This window comes from Marmota flaviventris, chromosome 18 (assembly GCF_047511675.1).
Source record: "Marmota flaviventris isolate mMarFla1 chromosome 18, mMarFla1.hap1, whole genome shotgun sequence".
In the NCBI taxonomy this organism is placed as follows: domain Eukaryota; kingdom Metazoa; phylum Chordata; class Mammalia; order Rodentia; family Sciuridae; genus Marmota; species Marmota flaviventris.
In genome coordinates this window covers 29,347,051-29,368,820 of record NC_092515.1, presented here as the reverse complement: position 1 = coordinate 29,368,820, position 21,770 = coordinate 29,347,051, and the positions used below count along the sequence as shown (strand labels likewise).

General features: G+C 35.3%; 1 protein-coding gene across 1 annotated transcript in view; it reads right to left on the bottom strand.

Annotated features, from left to right (window-relative positions):
* Lonp2 (lon peptidase 2, peroxisomal) overlaps window positions 1-21,770 on the bottom strand; it is a 94,973-nt gene that overhangs the window by 21,179 nt on the left and 52,024 nt on the right. Inside the window, exons 10-11 of the mRNA XM_027938989.2 lie at window positions 20,614-20,740; window positions 15,599-15,732 (exon numbers count right to left, since the gene is read on the bottom strand). Coding sequence (XP_027794790.2) covers window positions 15,599-15,732; window positions 20,614-20,740 — 261 coding nt within the window. The remainder of the gene's footprint in view (window positions 1-15,598; window positions 15,733-20,613; window positions 20,741-21,770) is intronic.

Here is a 21,770-nt window from a genome sequence, read left to right as displayed (position 1 = left end):
TCAGCCAGCCCGAGTTTGAAACTTAGCTTCTTTCACTTACAACAGTAATTTTGGGAAAGTTCCTTAACCTTCCCCCTGCCTTTTTTTTTTTTCTGGTACCACATACCTTTATTTTATTTATTTATCAGGATTGAACCTAGAGGTTCAATCCTGATAACCCACTGCGCCACATCCCCAGATCTTTTTTTATTTTTATTTTGAGACAGGGTCTCACAAAGTTGCTTAGAGCCTCAATAAGTCACTGAGGCTGCTTTTAAACCTCCTGCATCTGCCTCCTGAGCTACTGGGATTACAGATGTGTGCCACCATGCCCAGCTAAGACAACTTTATTATGGTATAATTATTTTTTTAAATTTTTTTTTTACTTGTAGTTGGACACAATACCTTTATTTATTTTTATGTGGTGTTAAGGCTCAAACCCAGCGCCTTACATGTGCTAGGTAAGCACTCCACCGCTGAGCCACAACCCCAGCCCATTATGGTATAATTATATAGCAAAATATCTTAAAATGATATTCTGGTTAAAATCTATTTGCAAATGTACAATTCAGGAGCATTAAACATAATCACAATAGTGTTATGCCCATCACCACTATCTATACCCAAACTTTTTCATCATCTCTAGCATAAGCTCTGTACCTACTGAATAATTGTTCACATTCCCCTCCCCACAACCCTGGTAACCCACCATTATACTCTGTTTCTGTGAACCTGACTACTTTGGATACCTCATATTAAGTGGAATCATACAATATTTGTCCTGTGTCTGCTTTATTTTATGTAGTACGTTTTCTAGGTCCATCAATGTTGTGGAATACATCAAAATTACATGCCTATGCTATGTGGTGATGCACACCTGTAATCCCAGATACTCAGGAGTCTTGAGACAGAAGGATCACAAGTTCAAGGCTGACCTGAGCAACTGAGTAAGACCCCATCTCAAATAAACAAAAAAAGGGCTGGAGATGTAGCTCACTGGTAGAGTGCCTCTGAGTTCAATCCACACTCCAAAAGGGAAAAAAAACCTATTTTTGAATAATATCCCATTGTATTTATATATAATATTTTGTTTCTCCATTCATCTGATCATGAACACTTGGGATGTTCACGCCTTTGGCTTCTGTGAATAATGATGCTATGAACATAAGTATGCAAATATCAGAGTCCTCACTTTCAATTCTTTTGAATATATACAGTGACTAGGAATGAAACTGCTGGGTTATTATGCTATGTTCAAATACTGAGGACCTACCAAAGTGTTCTTCATGGTGCATGCACCATTTGACATTGCCATCAGCAATGCAGGAGAGTTCCAATGCTTCCACATGCTTGCCAATACTTATTATCATCCTATTAAAAATAACTAATGTAGCTGGGGGCAGTGGCACAAACCTATAATACCAGCAGCTCTGGAGGCTGAGGCAGGAAGATTGCAAGTTCAAAGCCAGCTTCAGCAACTTAGTGAGACCCTGTCTCTAAATAAAATATAAAAAAGGACTGTGGTGTGGCTCAGTAGTTAAGTGCCCCTGGGTTCAATCCCCAGTACCAAAAATAATTAAAAGTTAAATTAGTATTATAGCCATCCTACTAGGCATAAGTAATATCTCCTTATGGTTTTGATATGTATTTCCCTAATTACTAACGATAGTAAGCATCCTTTCATGCTTACTAGCCATTCTTATATCTTCTTTAGAGAAATATCTATTCAAATATTTTGCCCATTTTTTAATTGGGTTCTTTTTGTGTAATTAAACTGTAGGAGTTCTTCATATACATTCTGTATATCAATCTTTAATCATATATATATGATTGCAAATATTTTCTCCCATTGGATAGGTTGTTTTTTCACTTTCTCAATAGTGTCCTTTGATGTACAAAATTTTAAATTTTGATGAAGTCCAGTGTATCTATTTTTTCTTTTGTTGCCTCTGCTTCTGTTGTCACTTCTTTTGTCATATTCATGAATTCACTGTCAAGCACAATGTTATGAAGATCTTCCCTAAGTCTTTTAAGAGTTGTATTGGTTTTAGCTCTTACGTTTATATCTTTGATCCATTTCTAGTTCATTTTTATCATGCAAGAATGCAAGTCCAATTTCATTCTTTTGCATATGGAGATCCAGTTTTCTCAGCACAAATTATTGAAAAGATTGTTCTTTTCCAAGTGAAGGGTTTGGTACTCTTGTTAACAATCATTTAACCACATAGGTAAGCTTTTATTTCATTTCTCTCCACTCTATTCCTCTGGTCTATATTTTTGTCCTTGTACTGATACCATACCACTTTAATTACAATAGCTCTGTAATAAATTTTAAAGTCAGGATGAATTCAGCAAAACAGTTTGGCAGGTTTTCAAAGTGCTGAACCAGAGCTACAATATAATCCAACAATTCCATTCCTAGGTGCTGTGTATATCCCAAAGAACTGAAAGCAATATCTCTTGATATCTGTGTGTCAAACAGATATATAAACAGATATTTGTTTGATATTCATAGCAGCATCATTCACATAAGCCAAAAGGTAGAAACAACCCCTTTTTTTCTTTTCAAGACTATTTTGTCTCTTGAATCTGAAGATGTACTCTTTCATTTCTTTGAAAAAGGCTCTTGGAATTTGGAAGGAACTACAGTAAATCTGTAGGTCACTTTGCATAGTATGGACATGTTAACAATGTTAAGTTTACTTAACCAAGAACATAGTTATCTTCCCATTTATTTAATGTCTAATTTATTTTGGCAATGCTTTATAGTTTTCAGCATATACATCTTTCACCTTCTTGGTTAGATTTATTCCTAAGTATTTAAATATTCTAGATAGTATTGCAAATAGAATTGTTTTCCTAATTTGCTTTACAGACATCCATTTCTTAAGCTCTTATTTCCTCATCTGAAATAAGTAAAGTAGTACCTACACTTCAAAATGTTATTATAGGGATAATGGAATGGGGTATGAGGATAATGAAAGCATAGTGTAGCTACTGACTTTAGGCTTAAAGCCAGGCCTCTTAGGTTAGAATCTTGACCATAAACCTTTAGTAACTGTGAACCTTGGGCAAGTTATTGAATCATCTGTGTTTTAGTTTTCTCATCTGCAAACTGGACCTAAAAAGCATTACCTACCTTATAGGTTATTGGAGGATTAAATTAGAATATATGTAAAATGCTTACAATATAGTATGGCACACAGCAGAAACTTTACAGATAACAATTATTCTTCCTGCCTAGATCATCACAACAATTCTTCATTTGATGTGGCCTTTTGATGCAGTGAAGAGATGTGGTAAACATGAGATGTATGAGGCTTCTATTGGTGTAACACAGGATATTGCTATACAGTAAACCTTCTTCTTCTTCTTTTTTTTTGGGGGGGGGGGAAGCAGAAGTATTACACTCTAAAGTAATTATAAAAGATATAGTGAAGTGTGGTGGTGCATGCTATAATCCCAGATACTGGTGAAGTTGAGGCAGGAGGATCACAAGTTTGGGGCCAGCATGGGCAATTTATTAAGACCCTATCTCAAAATGAAAAGGGCCAGGAATGTAATGCCGCAGTCTGGCTGGGCACAAATCATGAGCCACTCAAGCAGGAACAAACTTTATTTCTGAACTCCACCAGCACACTCCACACACGCTCCGCGGGAACTCCCCTGAACGCCATGCACGCGGCTCCTCCAGGAACCACCAACCAAGGCGAACTCTTCAGGAATCCCCACGAGAGCTCAACCGAACTCAACTGGGAACTCCAAAGTAGCAGGCCAAGGCGGACAGCAGGGGTCTAATATTACAATTGAATACACAGCTTAACATAACCATTATCATCTCAATGGCTTGCTAGTGTCACCTCTCAACCACTCCGTTCTGGCAAAAATGCCATGCGTCATTTTGACTTGGCTACGGCCCTCAGCAATGTAGCTCATTGGTAAACTGCTGGATTCAATATTGTAAAAAATAAAATTAAAAAATATTGGGGCTGGAGATATAGCTCAGTTGGTAGAGTGCTTGCCTTGTATGCACAAGGCCCTGGGTTCAATCCTCAATGCCACACACACACACACACACACAAAATGACAAAAGGTATAGATATATACATATAGTAAATACATAAACCAGTAACATAGTTATTTATTATCACCAAGTATTATGTGATGTACATAATTGTATATGCTATATTTTTATAGTACTGGGATATGGGTTTGTTTATATCAGCATCATCACCAACACGTGACTAATGTGCTGTCCTATATTATGACAGCTACATCACTAGATGATGTGAAATGTTTAGCTCCACTGTAATCTGGGTGTGGTAGGCTGGGGATTACCACTCAGTGGTAGAGCACATGCCTAGCTTGCATGAGGTCCTTTGTTCAATCCCTAGTACTGGGGAGGGGCGGGATGTGTGTGTGTGTGTGTGTGTGTATCTACTACAATGTAGCACCAATACCTTTCTAAGTCTAGTCCCCACTATTTTGAAATTCCTTTTAGCCTAGAGGAGAAACCATCAGTTCATCTAACATTTAGAGAGTACAACCTAGTATAAGAAATGGGGCCTCAGTTTCCTTATTTATAAAATAAAATTCAGACTACATGAACTCTACTGTGTCCACACCATTCATCAAGGTACCTCATTCAAAACAGATAATCAATCATGGTTACTGAATTAAACTGAATTTGGGGTATGCAATCCTTAAATTTTAATAACATTTGTGAATAAATGATAAATCACTAAAATACTTATTAAAAAATCACTGTTTTTAGCACTGATTATGTCAAGTAAACACAAATTTTAAAAAATTTTTATTAGTTATTGATGGACCTTTATTTATTTATTTGTTTATATGTGGTGCTGAGAATCGAACGCATGCTAGGTAAGTGCTCTACCACTGAGCCATAACCCCAGCCCAACCCAAATGTTTTTAATCACTGAAAATTAATTATTTCACAATATTATGAAAAATTTTATTTATATTTATTTATTGGTTAAAATTTTTTCTTGAAAGTTGAATCCTTTCACACTGGGTTTCTGAATTGTGAAGGAGAAGCAACCTCAAACTGGGATTGGTGAACTGTCCTTATATCAGGATGTAGGAGGTGTATTACTGAGTTCCTGTCTCAAAATAAAATAAAATAAAAATAGGGCTGGGAATGTAGCTCAGAGGTGGAGTGCCCTGGGTTAAATCTCTAGTACCACTTTAAAAAAAAAAAAAAAAAAGGCATCTGAGAGCCTTCTCATGGGACAGCAGAAAGGAAAGCAAAGTATCTTAAAAAAAAAAAATTAAAAAATAAAAAAACCTGATTCCAACTGTATAATTTGTACTGTCAGTTTCAGGTTAATCTCTTCCAGAAAACCCTCTTCCCAGCCAGAGGAAGTACGCTAAATGCAACTGAGATTCAAGTTACTGACCAGGATTGCCAAGGCATTTGAGCCTGCATATTTTTTTAAAAAAAATTTTTTTTCAAGGAAGAAAGTAGCTTTGGGGGCTGGGATGAAGCTCAAAGACAGGGCATGCTTAGCACCAAAAAGAGAAAGAAAGGAAACTATAAAGGAAAAACCTGTGAATCCAATGTCCAGAAGAACATTTTTGCTATCAATTATTCTTTATTTTCTTTCTGTCAATATTTTCTTCATTATTTGGGGGATGGTAATACAATCTTAATATTACCAAATATACTCTCTTTCAAATTTACCTACTAAACATTTCTACCTTATAACCATTGAAATGTAGATGGAAATTACGATTGCAAATCATTTTTCAATTTTTAGTGGCAGTTATCTCTTTATAAAAATAACAAAAAAGAATCTGAAAAGTTTTCCATTCACATTAGAGATATAAATAAGTGAACTTTCATCTCAGTTTACTAAAAGCAATTTTAAAAAGCTACAATTAACTATAATAAAATTTCAATGATCAATTCAGTGCCTCCAATGACTTTAAAAACCAGTATTTATTCCACATTTTAAAATTATTTATTTGTATTCTTACCTCCCCCAACAGACTACACTTTTGTTACTCATTAGTCAATTTCCCAATTTAGAACTTGGCATACAGTAAATGCTAGCTGACTCTGACTGAGTGAATCAATACATGCAAGGGCCCAAGATATACGATTCTCTTTTCAGTACCAGACAAGTGAGCCTGCATCGTTTCTCAGCAAGTTCTAGGCATTAATAAATTTCATTTCCTGTATTAGAGATTCAGAAAATATTCTTGGAGAATTATTTGGATTAGTAGTTAAAATCAGAGAGACAATTTGTGATATTAAAAAAAAAAAAAACCCTCCAAGAGTATTCTAAATATTTCTGTAACACAGAAGGACTGGTTTTACAGTGAATTCCACTGTTACGTATAATTATAATGCACCAGTGAAAAAAAAATTAAAAGAAAGGCTGTATAAAAAAATGACACCCTGGCTGGGATTGTGGCTCAGTGGTAAAGCAATTGCCTAGCACATGTTCGATCCCTGGTACCACATAAAAAAATAAAATAAAGGTATTGTGTCCATCTACAACTAAAAACTACATTAAAAAAATGATACCCAAAGGCCACTGCATCTTCCTATATGATTCATTAAATGAAACAATGACTTTATAATTATTTTATAATATTTTATTTTGTTGTCCCAAAATACAATGTAAATAGTAAGTGTCTGGGACTGGTTCCTGTTATATGTAAGAAGGGCTTTTCTTTCATTCTAGTTTCCTTCCCACCTGCATATAGGCAAACAATCTCTTGAACCAGGTCAATATTGATGCAGGAACAATCAGTAAATCAGTGTAAATGTCAGACTTAGAAAAAGACTATTGTATATCTTCATAATACAGGCAGATCTGATAACAAATCAACACAACCTGATTAGAATACTACCTGACTGTAAATATTTATACATAATATACCGCCCAATGTCCCCACCAAATACAAAGAATTTAGCACAAAAAGTCCTAATCCTAGATCTAATGTTTTTATACTCTTTGTTTGCAAAGTCCAATTAACTCTTAGCAGAAGGCTACAAAGCTCCCAAACCTCACCCTACCAGCAAATCAAATGCCTAGAGAACTGAAACTGGCTCTGAAATCCATATTACTCAATAGTAACCTTAATGCTTTGACAATTATAAATTTTTATTTGTTCTGAGCCACTAATACAATCAAATGAAAGATAAGCATGAACAGGATGCAGGAAAACGTTAAATAGTGAAAATTCCTAACTCAATTAATTCTAACTTGTAAACCATGACTGTGCTGGTTGGTTCCTTAATAAGAAATCGGCTGAAGTTTGACGGATATTCAACAGCATAAATTTCAGTGTTGGCTTTAAAAATTCTTCATTTAATAAAGTGTCTTAGATGGTGATAATTGCAGAACTGCTACTGTCATTTAAATTAGAAAATTGAATAGGAATAAGCAGAAAATTTCAAAGCTATACAACCTGAAGATTAGGAAAACAGGGGCCCATTTTAATTTAGCACCCAGAATAATGATAAAACTTTGATAATGCTCAAAGACGTTTTACCATCAAAGCTGGGCATTTCTGTGGAAATTAAAATCTCACTTTTGAATATTTTAACAATCCAAAATAAATAGCCAATGAATCTGATCTGTGGTTTTTGGACTCAAGAGGCACACACATGATTACTCTCTTTTTATTTTCCAAATCAAATCAGAAAGAAAGACATGGGATTTAGGTTAAAATGTTGGAGGACTTATAACTGGAACTAAGTAATAGGAAACTTCCCCATTATCTTCATTTCACTAAAGATACCTAACAATCTGAATGAGAACAGCAACAAAATCCACATTGAAAGATGACAGAGATTGTTTCAATTTTTGCTAAAGGATCATTCATTTGTTTGTGGGTTTGATTAGGCTTTCTTCCCCTGAAGACCCCTGACAGTGCATAATAGAGATATTCTTACCGCTTCTGCACCACAGAAATTTTCATTCTCTATTAACAAACCAAACCAAAAGTTTTTCTTAGATCTCTAAACAAACTATTTCAATGCTGAGAAATGGGGTCTGAATTAATGAAATGCAATGTATAAAAACTTTCTGTAAAATAGGAATAAATAAATAAGATGGCTCCCAAAAGCCTGACCCCATCACCTGGAATTCACAGCTTTGTGGAGTCAGTCCCCTCTCATGTAGTACCAGGGTTGGCCTGCATGACCCAAAGAACGTGGTAACGACAGTTATAAAAGATTGCAGATTCTGGACTCTGTCCCTGGCTTTCTGTATCTTCTCTTCTCACACATTATTCACTCTGGGAGAAACCCAGCTGCCCTGTCCTAAGCCTAGGAAGAGGACCATGTGGTGGAAAACAGAACTGTGGCCAAGAGTTAGCAAGGAACTGAAGGCAGCTAACAACCATGTAAGTGAGCCTTCAGCTGGTTGACAGCTTGAGTGTAGCTCATGAAAAGTCTTGAGCCAGAACTACTCAGGTAAGCTGCCCCTGGATTTCTGATCCACAGAAACTAATGATAAATGTTTGTTAAATATTTTAATCTGCTAAATTTTGGGGGTAGTGTTATACAGAAATAGATAACCAATGTAACATTCAAAAGATAAAAAAGAGAAGATCCTGCAACAAGAAGACTGCTCCAAGAAGACAGAGCAATTTGGTAAAATATTACACAAAGCACAGAGATTACTTCCTATTAATATAAAGAAATGCACTCCTGGCAGTAGACAAGAAAATGGAAGTGTTCTGATTCAGAGAAGACTAGTAAAAAAACAAAAGGGGGGCACTAAAAGGATCAAAAGCACTTGATTTTCCTACAGGGAGAGCTTCCTGTTTTGGTTAGGAAGGAGCCACACTTAAAATAACTAGCATAAAGCATGCTTCAGTCTGGAGAAGTCAATGGCAGGAAGCCACAACAAAGAACTCTGAAAACAGCTCCACACAGAACTGATCCTTCCTGGAGCACTGGATCCTGAGAAGGGCTAAGAGCAAGCATAGACAGTGAGTGGGATGGGAAATGACGGCAGCACAAGAAGCAGTAGAGAAAATGCAAGCAACTCTGTTAGCATGAGACTCTCCTTTGAAGCATTTTGACCCCTGTACTAAGTATACTTGGTTCAGTGGCAGGATACCTTTCCTCAAATTACCACATTCTAGCTAATAGTTAAGAGTGTGGTCAACTAGGGGAAGTAAATGAATGAAGAAAACTAGTGTTGTTAAATCTTTTATTTTGATTTTTAACTATGAAGGTTTCAGAAAGATTATACCAAGGAATTAAGGACATAGTATTCTCCTTCTTCCATTGAATTACACTGACTTCACTGCCCTGCACAAGGCAAACACCAGGGAAACCACACATGTCACAATGTAACTCGGGCAAAATGGGATCCAGATTTCACTACAAAAATTGTCATAGAATGAGACAGATTTGTGGTCTGGCCAGCACAGTGCTCTGTGGTCAGCAGAGGGCTCAGGAACCTATCATGAGAGGATAGACCTATCTTCACTGACATCAAATCTTATTGTTTATGACTCATACCACCCAAACTGCTAGTCCTCTTTCAATTTATAACTCCTATGGACTGAGAAATATATAGCTATGTTTATAAGTCTGTTAACTGAGGAGAACAGGTAAGGCATAATGTTTATTAGGAGATACTGTGAAGGGTTTTATGAATCAAATCAGTGTCAAACTAGAGATTTTATTTACTAGAGTAGTCAATTACATGGTAAGTGGTGGCCTAAAGGCTGTATTTAGTTTTCATTTTTTAATGATAATTTTCAACAAAGACCAAATTTCTTTCTTTTCTTTTTTTTTTGCTGCTGGGATAATAATGCATTCTACCACTGAGATATCCCCAACCTCAGCTATGCTTTTTGTCAGTTTTTCCCCCCTTACTTGGGAACTGTTTATTACCATAATTCAGAATGGTTAGAATATGTGCTATGTTTAGAATCATGAAATAATGTAGTCAAAAGTAACTGAAAAGTTAAAGTTGTCAACGCAGCTGAGAATTCACTGGCAAAATCTCAGAAAGGATGGAACCAGAAAGGAGGAGCTCAAAAAGCTGCATTCAAATTCTCCTCAAGTCACTGATTAACTCCTAACTTGAGCATATTCCAGGTGAGACTCCATGAAACCCAAGAGAGCAAGGAGTTACAGGGAGACTCAAAGGCAGAAGGGACTTTCAGTTAAGAACTCAGAAGCCTCATGCCCTAGAAGTATAAGGGTCCCACTCTAAGGAATAAGAAGCACAAACTTGGAGTACCACACCCTAGAAGTAAAGACTATAATTCCAGGAATAAGGCTAAAGCAGAAACAGACCAGTCCTAAAAAGCCTAAAACTAAGCCTTGATAAGGTTGAAGCAATCACCACCCACCACCAAAACTAAAAAACAACAAATGACTAAAAACCAAGGGAAAAAACCCCAAGTAACAGAAAGACTCATAGGTGAATCAGATAATGGAATGAATGTTCTGATAGGTACTTTAAAAACCATGATCAGTATATCCAAAAATACAGAGGAAAAGATGGGTTAAAGAGCTGAAAAGATGGGCTGGGGATGTGGCTCAAGCGGTAGCACGCTCGCCTGGCATGCGTGCGGCCCGGGTTCGATCCTCAGCACCACATACAAACAAAGATGTGTCCGCCGAAAACTAAAAAATAAATATTAAAAAATTCTCTCTCTTTCTTTAAAAAAAAAAAGAGCTGAAAAGATGATTTCAATTAAAAAATCTATTGGAATCTACTATAAAGAATCAAATCAACATTTGAAAAGTAGAAAATACTCCATACATTTAATAGTAGAAGTCAGCAATAATAAATTGGAACATAGGGCAACAAAATATACAAACTGAATTAAAGAGAAAATTAATGCAAAAAGTAGAACAGAGGATAAGTAACAGAGTTCAAAGGACTCCTAGAATCTCAGATAGAGGAGGGAAAAAAGGTGGTGGTGGGAAAATATCTAAAGAGATAATGGCCAAAATTTTTCCCACCGAAGAGTTTAGCCCACAAATCCAAAGGTCAGCAAATTCCAAGCTGCATAAACACAAATAAAATCATAACCCTGCTATGTCTGACATGTTTGTTAACAGAACTCAGCAGCTAAGCAAAGGTTTATTAGAAAGTGTTGGTAAGAGATTTATTTATTTATTAATTTTGACATTGGGATTAAACCCAGGGGTGCTTTACTGCTGAGCTACATCCTCTTTCCTTTTTATTTTTATTTTTGAGACAGGATCTTGCTAAATAGCTGAAATTGGGCTTGCTAAATTGCCCAGGCTGGCCTTGAGCTTGTGATCCTCCTGCCTCAGCCTCCTGAGACACTGAGATGATATGCATGTCATGGGCCTGGCTGAGAAGAGATTTATGAATCAAATTAGGATAAAACTGGATAAATTCTTTGCTAATGGGAACTTCTAAGGAAAAATTCCTACCAGGTAGTAATTGATCATATATGGAACATGAGAAATTGAACAAACGGACATTTGCCTAACTCTACAGAGAAACACACAAGTGTATAAAACTGAACACATGGAGTATTTGTCTTGGCTAAAGAAAGGCAAAAAACAAACAAACAAACAAAAAAACCAGAATAAAACTGGAGTCATGTGCTTTTATCCTTCAACTCAACTAATACCCCAGGAAAAAAAGAGCAATTTAGAACACACTGATAGTATACAGAAAAACATAAGCAGCATTGCTGTTATGAAATGATTTCCATACTTAATAGGTAGGTGACTGAAAGCATAAATATTCTTTCTCTACATTGATCAACTACACATCTCACTGTCTTCTTTTCTGGTCTGTTTAACTGTCGGTTAAAATCCCACAAATACAAAAACAACTGTTCACAGACAGAGACTCTTGGGTCTATTCCAGAAAGTTGGTTTGATACACTGGAGGTTTCTGCATGTTTTGAACCTCATGGCCTGAAGTCACTTTTCTTCCTGGCAGTAACTCTAAGTCCATCATTATTTTTAACATTAAAAATAATCTACAGTGTGATACTTGAAATTTCTAAAACAACTGTTTTCTTTTATACCCCTATTTGAAATAATTCATGTCTTAACGAGAAACTTTCAGTTGCTGAGCTCCATTTAAAATTTTTGGCTTGAAAAATGAATGCAAACTCTTGTAGAAATATTTCTTTCAGCTTGGTTGATGTCATAAACACCACTTCAAGATTCATTATAATTATTCTATAAAATTCTGGAGCACAATTATTTACAGTAACTCATGAATATCTTAAAATATTAGGACCAATATGGAGTAATATCTGTGCCTCAATAAGGCTACAACCAAGATCATCCTCAAGAGACAAATATTTATCCTAATTGTTTGGTCATTTGAATTACCTGGGTAATACCTTAACTACCCAAATCTGTTTAGCTACATCATCACTTAGGAGATGTTCTATGATTTAAAAAAAAAAAAAAAAGAAAAGAAAAAAACCAAAGGACCAATTAAATGTTAACCATAAAAACTTTAGGGTCATACACAGTTCACAAGCTGTTTGAACAAGTTCTTGAATATTTGTGGGTTATTTTAAAATATCGAATAAGAACACAGATATTATTAGAAATATGCTAATGGATGTATATATAAACATTAAGCAACACACTATAATTATGGACAGTTTCCCTGGACATCAAATCCCTATATTATAAATTCTAAAAAACACTATCTCAACCTTAAATTTTCACAACGTAGAGAAATTCATTTTACCCTCTATCTTCTTATTAAACCACAGACAAGAACAAAAAGACAAAGGCTTAGATATCTGAAGTCACAGCACAAAGGGAGTGCTATAAGAATAAAAAAGGAGAAATTCAGGAGCATGTAAATCTAGGTCTTACACTTAGAAAAAAAAAGAATGGTGATTCAGTCTTCCATTGCCACTGTAGCTACACCAGTGATTTCCCCCCCGACCCCCAGTGGTTAAGTGTCCCTGGATTGTTCAATCCCTATTTTTTAAAAATTTATTCTAATTTGTTATATATGACATTTCAATTCATATTATACATATATAGCACAATTCTGCATACCTCTGGTTGTACACAATATAGAGTCACACCACCCGTGTCTTCGTATATATACTTAGAATAATGATGTCCACCTCATCCCACTGCTTTTTCTACCTCCATGGCCCTTCTCTTTTTCTCCCTTCCCTTTCCCCTATCTAGAATTTGTCTATTCCTCCCATACTCCCCCACCCCATTATCAATCAGCATCCTTATATCAGAGAAAACATTTGGCATTTGTTTTTTGGGGATTGGCTTACTCTACTTAGCATTATATTCTCAAACTCCATCCATTTATCTGCAAATGTGATTTCTATTCTTGATAGGCACTCTCTCGCCTAGGACAGTTTCTAAAAATTCAGATTTCTATAAACAGTTGATTATCTTTACAATTTCTCTCAAATCCTATTATAATGAGAATTAAAAAATAAAATATATAAACCTACAAGAACAAAAGGAATGAGAAAGAAGACAACAACTGAGAGGAGATGCTGACAAAATTTGGAAAGCAGAAAGTGGGTGGACCAAAAAATATTGAAAACTCTGCAGGCTAGAGAAAGCAGAGACCTTGGTGTCTGCAGGACAGGGATGTTTCATCAACAGCAGCAAGTTCATCTGAGTCATGAAATCCTATCAAGGGTAGGAATGTAAGGTATCCCTGAAAGTGTGGGTGAGAAGTGGGGCTGTCTGTCTCTTTTATGCTGCTGTAACAGAATACCACAGATTGTGCAGTGAAGAGAAATTTATTTGGCTTATAGTTCTGGAGGTTGGGAAGTCCAAGATTGAGGGTGCATCTGGAGAAAGTCTTCTTGCTACATCATACCATGCAGAAAGGATTGCATGGTAAGAGAGCCCATGAGAGACAAGAGGGAAGGGGATTGAATTCATTCTTTTATCTGGAAACTACTGTGATAATTAACCCACTTCCCTAAGATAATGACATTAATCCATTCATAAAGGTAGAGGTCCCATGACCTGATCATTTCTTAAAAGGTCTCACCTCTCAACAGTGATGAAGTTTCCAACATATGAATTTTGGGGGATACATTCAAACCACAGAAGGGAGTTCAAACAAACATTTTAAAGTCAATATAAGAAATGATTGGAGTTCAATAGCCTTATCCCTACTTCACACAATGAGAACATGACCCCTGTTCAATTCATCAAAAGACGGCTGGTTTATTCTCTGGAAAAAATGAACCAGTGGAGTTCCATGCGAAGTGGGAGTGGGGGTGAAACATCATACAGAAATATGAGAATTATGTGAACATCTGCTCTTTGATGCCAGTGCTGTTGTGAGCTCAGTAAGTGAGAAGTAAAACAAGGAAGATGTTTTTTTAACTGTGTCTGTTCTTCTAAGCCTAGCACAAATTGTGGTTCTTTGATCACATTCATTTAACTCTTTTCTGGAAAGAGCTTTAGAAATGGTAGACTAATAAATCTAATAATCTAATAAATGGTAGACATCTAATAAATCTCTTTACTGAAAGTAATCTTCAGTTCCCTACTATTCAAGTCATATTTGTTATGGCAAGTTATGTTCTGCATACTAGCATGGTATGATAAACCCAAACCCCTACTGTGGGGAGCCACTCCAAACACACACACACCCTTAAGTCCTGATGCACCACAGGGATCTGAAAGATCACTGTAGTCTGGTGCATTAGTCTTTTCCCTCACTCAGATAACATGGCTAACAAGGTGTGGCTATAGGAGTAGGAGATTCCCAGAGGGTGAGCTATACTCACCTGTTCACTTGTAATCCTATCTCTTGCCTCATTTAATGGCTTCTCCCCAATAAAAGGGTTCAGTACAGGCTCTCTCTCTCTTTCCATGGACCCCTAAGGTTGGAGAAGCTGTTATGGGACCCAAAGGAAAAGATATTTTTCTGTCTCTGTGTGATTATTTTGCAGCCCAGTTCACCTGGACTGACCCTGAGTGTTTAGTCCTAGAATGCGACACCCTACCAGTTCTGGAACAAAAGTTAAAACACTATAACTGGGTAACAAAGGAAATATCTACATTTCATTAATTCCAGTAAAAGAATTTTCCTCCTATTACTATCTCCACAATTATTGAAGAAAAAAATAATTTATATTGCATTTAGTCATATACCTATAAAAGAAAATGTGTCAGAAAAATTACGTACATGAAGCTCTTCCAGAGTACAAAGACCTGCTCTTAATAGTACTTGGATAGCTTGGACTTTTGAATGTTGTAGTAAGTTTTTCTTTTCTTTTCTTTTTTTTTTTTTTGTAATAACTTTTTATGCTATACATTATTCAAAGACTTAACAACTATCTGGGTGGGTAACAAAAATTAGGGAACACCAGATCCCATACATAAAGTGTATCTTCATTTTAAATCTGAAGAAGTTACAATATCCTTACAGCATTAATGTTGAATATTACTCCATTTATACTCTGTACTATTTGTAAAAGAGAACTCTCTTGATAAATTATACCAAACTTTAAGTTATTACTTATTCACTGAGTGCATTTACCACTGGAGTCACACGTGCCACTATTCCCAATGACAACACCATTCTCCACATCCAATTTAATTGTGCCACTCACTCCTAGCTGCCAGGCCTGAGAACACCAAAACAAGGCCACTAACCTTCTCCCTCAGTTATATCTGAACGGTCCAACTTGGCTTCCTTATGTTGTCCTTCTGCAACCTTCACAGCAACGGCTCGGCAAATGGCCCCAAACTTTCTATCCAGAGAACGAACTCCTGCTTCCCTGGTGTACCTGTGAATAAAGAAAAATACTTCATTTTGCCTAAATACCACCTTAAAAACAGATAGAAATACAACTAACCTTTCTATTAAAGGAACAGTATACATTTAAAAGTTTTTTTTTTTACTCTGCCTTGACTAATGAACTTACCCACACCGAAAATGTCTCATTTAAGTATTGTTACTTCTTAAACATTCAGATGTGCTTTCAGCCACAAATATTTCCTTTATATAGATTATCCTGAACTTTTACCCAATACCTAAAAACAAATCTTTGGTCCTTCAATTTATTTATTTATTTAATATATATATTATAGTTGGAGGTGGACACAATAACTTTATTTTTTTTATTTTTTTTTTATTCTAATTTGTTATATATGACAGCAGAATGCATTACAATTCATATTACACATATAGAGCACAATTTTTCATATCTCTAGTTGTATATAAAGTATATTCACACCATTTGTGTCTTCATACTTATACTTAGGATAATGATGTCTGACTCATTCCACTGTCTTTCCTATCCCTATGACCCTTCCCTTACCTTCCCTCTCTTTTGCCCTATCTAAAGTTCCTCCATTCTGCCCATGCTTCCTAACCCCCATCACCATTATGAGTCAGCATCCTCATATCAAGGAAAACATTTGGCCTTTGTTTTTTGGGGATAGGCTTACTTCACTTAGCATTATTCTCCAACTCCATCCATTTACCTGCAAATGCCATGATTTATTCTCTTTTAATGCTGAGTAATATATTCCACTGTGTATACATACCAGTTTCTCTATTCATTCATCTACTAAAGGTCATCTGGGCTGGTTTCATGATTTAGCTATTTGTGAATTGTGCTGCTATAAACATGTGTCAGATGTGTCTGTGTCCCTGTAATTCGCTGTTGTTTTTTTTTTTTAATAGTTGTAGATGGAGAGAATGCCTTTATTTTATTTGTTAATTTTTATGTGGTGCTGAGGATCAAACCCAGCGCCTCACACATGCTAGGCAAGCACTTTGCCACTGAGCTACAGCCCCAGCCCTAGTATGCTGTTTTTAAGTCCTATGGGTATAATACCTTTATTTTTAATTTTTATGTGGTGTTGAGGATCAAACCCAGTGCCTCACGCATGTTAGGTTAGTGCTTAACCACTGAGTCACAACCCCAGTCCTGGTCCTTCAATTTATATTGACAAAGTAAATTTGGCAGCATATAAAATACATTTATTTTTTGATATGTTTAAGAGTTTTCTAAAGCAAAATTTGTCAATTTAAGAAAATTCTAAATTTATTGTACTTGAAATACTACAGAAAGAATCAGAAATTGAGCCAACTGCAATGGTGTATGCCTGTAATCCCAGTGATTTGAGGGCTGGGGCAAGAGGATTGGGCGTTCAAAGCCAGCCTCAGCAATTTAGGGAGGCCCTTAACAACTTAGCAAGACTCTGTCTCAAAATAAAAATATAAAAAGTGCTGAGAAAATAAAATAAAATAAAAAGTGGTAGGGATGTTGCTCAGTGGTTAAGTGCCCCCCTGGTATCAAAAAAAAAAAAAAAAAAGACAAAAATCAGAAACTGCACTGAATGTAGGACATAAATCAACTTTTTACTAGGAACTTTGCTAATCACCTAGGGACTCCGTGTGTTTTTATTGTGATTTTTATAAAATACTCTATTTATTTATTTATTTAATATATATATTATAGTTGGAGGTGGACACAATAACTTTATTTTTTTAATTACATATTTAAACTTACATATTTCAGCAAATTCCACAACCCATTCCATAAACCATTTTTGGTGTAACCAACTTTGGTGGGATAGGAATGGACAACATCAGGCAAAAAATTTGTTTTATCTGAAAAACTGGATTTGATTTAGGTAGTCAGACATTCTAGGGAAGGAGATTTTAAAAGTTGTGAGAAAAGACAGATTAAAGCAGTTGGCAAAAATAAAGTAAAACTCATTTCAGTCAAAAAGATAAAAGGACATAAAAATAGAGCTGACATTCTATAACTGAATATAATTTCCTTTTTTACCCTGACACTGGGATTGAACTCAGGGTCTCACACATGTTAGGTAATTGTTCTACCATTGTACCACATCCCAGCCCCAGAATGTAATTTAAATAAGGAAGAAACAGGACGGTATACTGAAAATAAACAAATCAACATATAAAGAAAAACCAAAAACCCAAAGTAGCTTCCTAGACAACTACATGATCAGCTTAGGTTTAATGGGACAAAAGATGAAAGCAGAGGGTCTGGATAAGCTTACAAAGGAATGGAATGAAAATACAAAAATGAGACCGTGAGGTTCAGAATGAATTGGAGGTAGCCAAAAATAATCAGGATATGCAACAACAAAAATACCTCTTTATGTGTTTAGAATAATGGGCTAGAAACCAAATTCACAGATTATATCATTTACAACTGACCAAAAAAGTAGACATACAAACTCCTATTTGATATCTTTAAATTGTAAAAGGAGGAATAACCAGGGTCAAATAAGAAAATAAGAATTGGCTGTTTGGGGTGGAGGATGTCGCTCAGTGGCAGAGTACTTGCCCAGCATGTGTGAGATCCTGGGTTTGATCCCTAGCAAACCCCCACCCCCCAAAAAAAGAATTGGTTGATGTTTCTCATGATGATTTGAACATAGGATGTTATAGATGCTGATTTTCAGAAGACATAAAAAACTAACAATGAAATATACATAACTACAAATTTTAATGTTTTGGCTTTAAGAAACTAAACTCTATAAATGCAGAATGGGGTATGCCAAGCTTAGCAAAAATTAACTGAAAAGGCAAAATAATAACTCAAAAGAGCTAATAATCTAGAGAATTTTATTCAGAATAAGAAAAATATGATCTTCCACTATGAACTGTTCAGGCTATATTTGAAATAATGCGTTATACTCTGAGTATTTCTATAAAAGGTACACTGATACATACTGGACTCATTCAGAAGACTAATCAGAAAGGTAAAAAGCCTTGGAACCAGGTCAAGAGGAATGGTAAAGATAACAGGAATGTTTAGCTTGAAGAAGAGACTATTTATGGGGTATACATCTGATATCTGATAGTATTTCTTTTTATTTCAGAAGGAATGCAAAAAGGAGGAATTATACTTAAATTCTAGATGCTCCTATAAAGCAGAAATAGAAAATTATAGGGAATGAATATAAAAAATATCTTTATGGCAAAGTTCTCACCATCCTGGGACTGGAAGTATTCAAATAGGCTGGTTACACTGGGAGGAAGTAAGACTGGAATGCTAAAGGTCTACGACTATGACACACTCCAAAAATGAGAAACTTGAACACAGATACTCTATGCTGTAAGTCTAGTAGCTTACTACATATCTGAAACTTGCCTGGAGTAGCATATACTTGTAAGGTTTTAAATATAAACATAGATAGATAAAAACTAATAAAACTACTCAGAGAGATTTCCTAATGTCCATAGCTTTTATGATTTGATGTTTTACAGTAATAATAATGATGAAATAAATAATAAATGAAACAGTTCTCCAGGAGACAACTGGGAAATACAAATAATGTTTATTCTTCAGAATCATCATTATTCAGATTTAGATAAGAATATCTCTATCACTTGGATTTTATATAGAAAAAAGCTATCAAAAGGGTTAAGTGTCTTGTTGAAAGTCACAGAAGATATCATAGGTATTATCTGGTACAATAATATGTCTGGAAGATTTTGGCAAATCACCTAATTTATTTCTCCTGGAATTATTTACACAGTATAGCACAAAGGAAGTTTAGAAAAACAATGCCCAGGGAGGGTGAGGAGGGGAATAATAGAAGTACATTGGATTAGACAAAAGGGAATGAAGGGAAGGGAGTGGGGAGGGGAATTACAGAGAGTAGAATTAACTGGACATAATTTTCCTATCCTTGTATTTGAATACATGACCAGGGTAACTCTGTATCATGTGCAACCACAAAAATAGGATACTAATTAGAATAAGTTATACTCCACATATGTATAATATGCCAAAATACATTCTACTGGCATGCATATCTAAAAAGAATAAATAAAATTAAATTAAAAAAAGAAAAAGAATGCTCAGGTTAGATTTAGTCTTACTATTTTATATTTAAATTTAAACAGACCCATAAGAAAGTTGGCATAAATAAAAAGAAAGTTTGATAAGCCAAAGATATAGAGAGATGTTTTATATCTTTTGAAAAACAGCATTTACTAGAAAAGGGTGCATGAGTGTTTGGCAGCCTATACAACTTGCTGGATGATGCAATGGATGTGTAACACTGAGCCAGGAAAACTGTAAGAGGCTATGGTAGATAAAAATTTTCAATAGGGTATGTTTTCCATTCAAACACACAGTCTATAAATACACAGTCTACAATACTCAAATAATTTATGCTGTGCTTGCCACAGGCTTAAGCACTTGGTAGCAAACTTGGGGAAGCACCTTCTTTATTGTTTCAGTGTTAATTCCAAAGATCAAAACTCTTGAGATTTTTAAAAACCTCTCAAAGAGAAGAAAAGGAAATCAGAATAACCTAAAACAGATGTCTGAAAGTTGCAACTCACCTCTTAAGCAAATTAAGCAACTTTCAAGATTCAAGGCATAACAAGTGTCTCTTTATTTTCATGTGTTTGGTTCTTGATCTATCAAATTAATCCCTTAAATTTCTACTGTGGCAAAGTAGAACTTCTAGTTCAATGAAGGTACTTATCAATGAAGATATTCTAAGTTGAATCTCTATGAAATTCTAGTTCATACAGAGTCTTATTTAAATCAATAGCTATGGCAGTGTTTGCTAGAAATTTGTTGGAGAAAGAGAAATGTACACTATGGGAAGACATTAAAAAAATCTGCTCAAACATTAATGAAGCCTTAGGATGGGTGACTAACCTGGTGATGATGGCAAGAGTAGTAACCTGAGGGATCTGAATCTGTTGAGGAGTCAGCCCATGTTGTTCCAGTTGCTTTGGGATTAAGTGCCTGTGGGCAATCTCTATCTTTTCCTCCTGTGTATACCCTAGAAAAGAAGGAACCCTCTTCTGTAATTATTCACATAGCTCCCATAATGCCACACTTTTTTAGTGAGTCAAATGCTAATACAACAGATCTTGTACTTGGAATGAATTTAAGTATTACTTTAATTAATACTATAATTAGAACAAGAAAATTTCTCAAATAAATCTCAAAACTTAGAGACAGTTATCTCCTCATTCTCAAATGCTCTGAAATTTTACATAGGAAAATAATGCATCCTTTTCCTTTAGCATAATTTGATACATTCTTGAAAAATTTACACATTCACAATTTCAACTAGATAAACAGTGGGTTCCAAGGGAATGACTCCAAAGGAGTTTTTTATTAGAACTCTGCCGCAGTCCAGCTGCAGCAAAATAACCGGGGGGTGACGAGCAACTTGTGTAGATTGATACAGCTGTTGATACAGCAGGACTGCGACAGAACTCTTAACTATAAATTTGAGCAACAAAACAAAAACTAACATGTTCCTATAAAAGTTTTTTACCCCAACAGCATGCTGGAAAAATATGTAAATATAAAATAAGAGACTTTATGTTCTTAGTTAAAAGCTTCATTTGTTTTAATTTCTGTCAGAAAAAAAATCCACCCAAACTAATGCATCCTTTCTGTTTAACAAAACAAAATTTTAAATAAGACCTGAAAAAGCAACTTTTGAATACAAAGAGGAATTAAAACGACCAAAAAAGCTAAAAAACAGGATGACCAAATCTGCCAGAGGAAGAAGGTGGCATCACCTGCTCCCCCACAGCAGATGCCCTGATTGTTCTACTCTACATCAGTGCAGTTGCGAATTTCCTGTCTTAATTTGAGGATTCCAGGCAATTGAGTTGCAGTATTTATTTATTTTAGTCTTATAAATACACACAACCAACTTTTATTCCATCATATTTTAAAACTACTTACAGGAATCAGCAGGGCTTTCAGATAATTAAGAAATCTTATCTCTCACCAAATAGTAAAAATATATTTCAGATTACTATGAAAAATACATGAAGATTACATTTAGATTC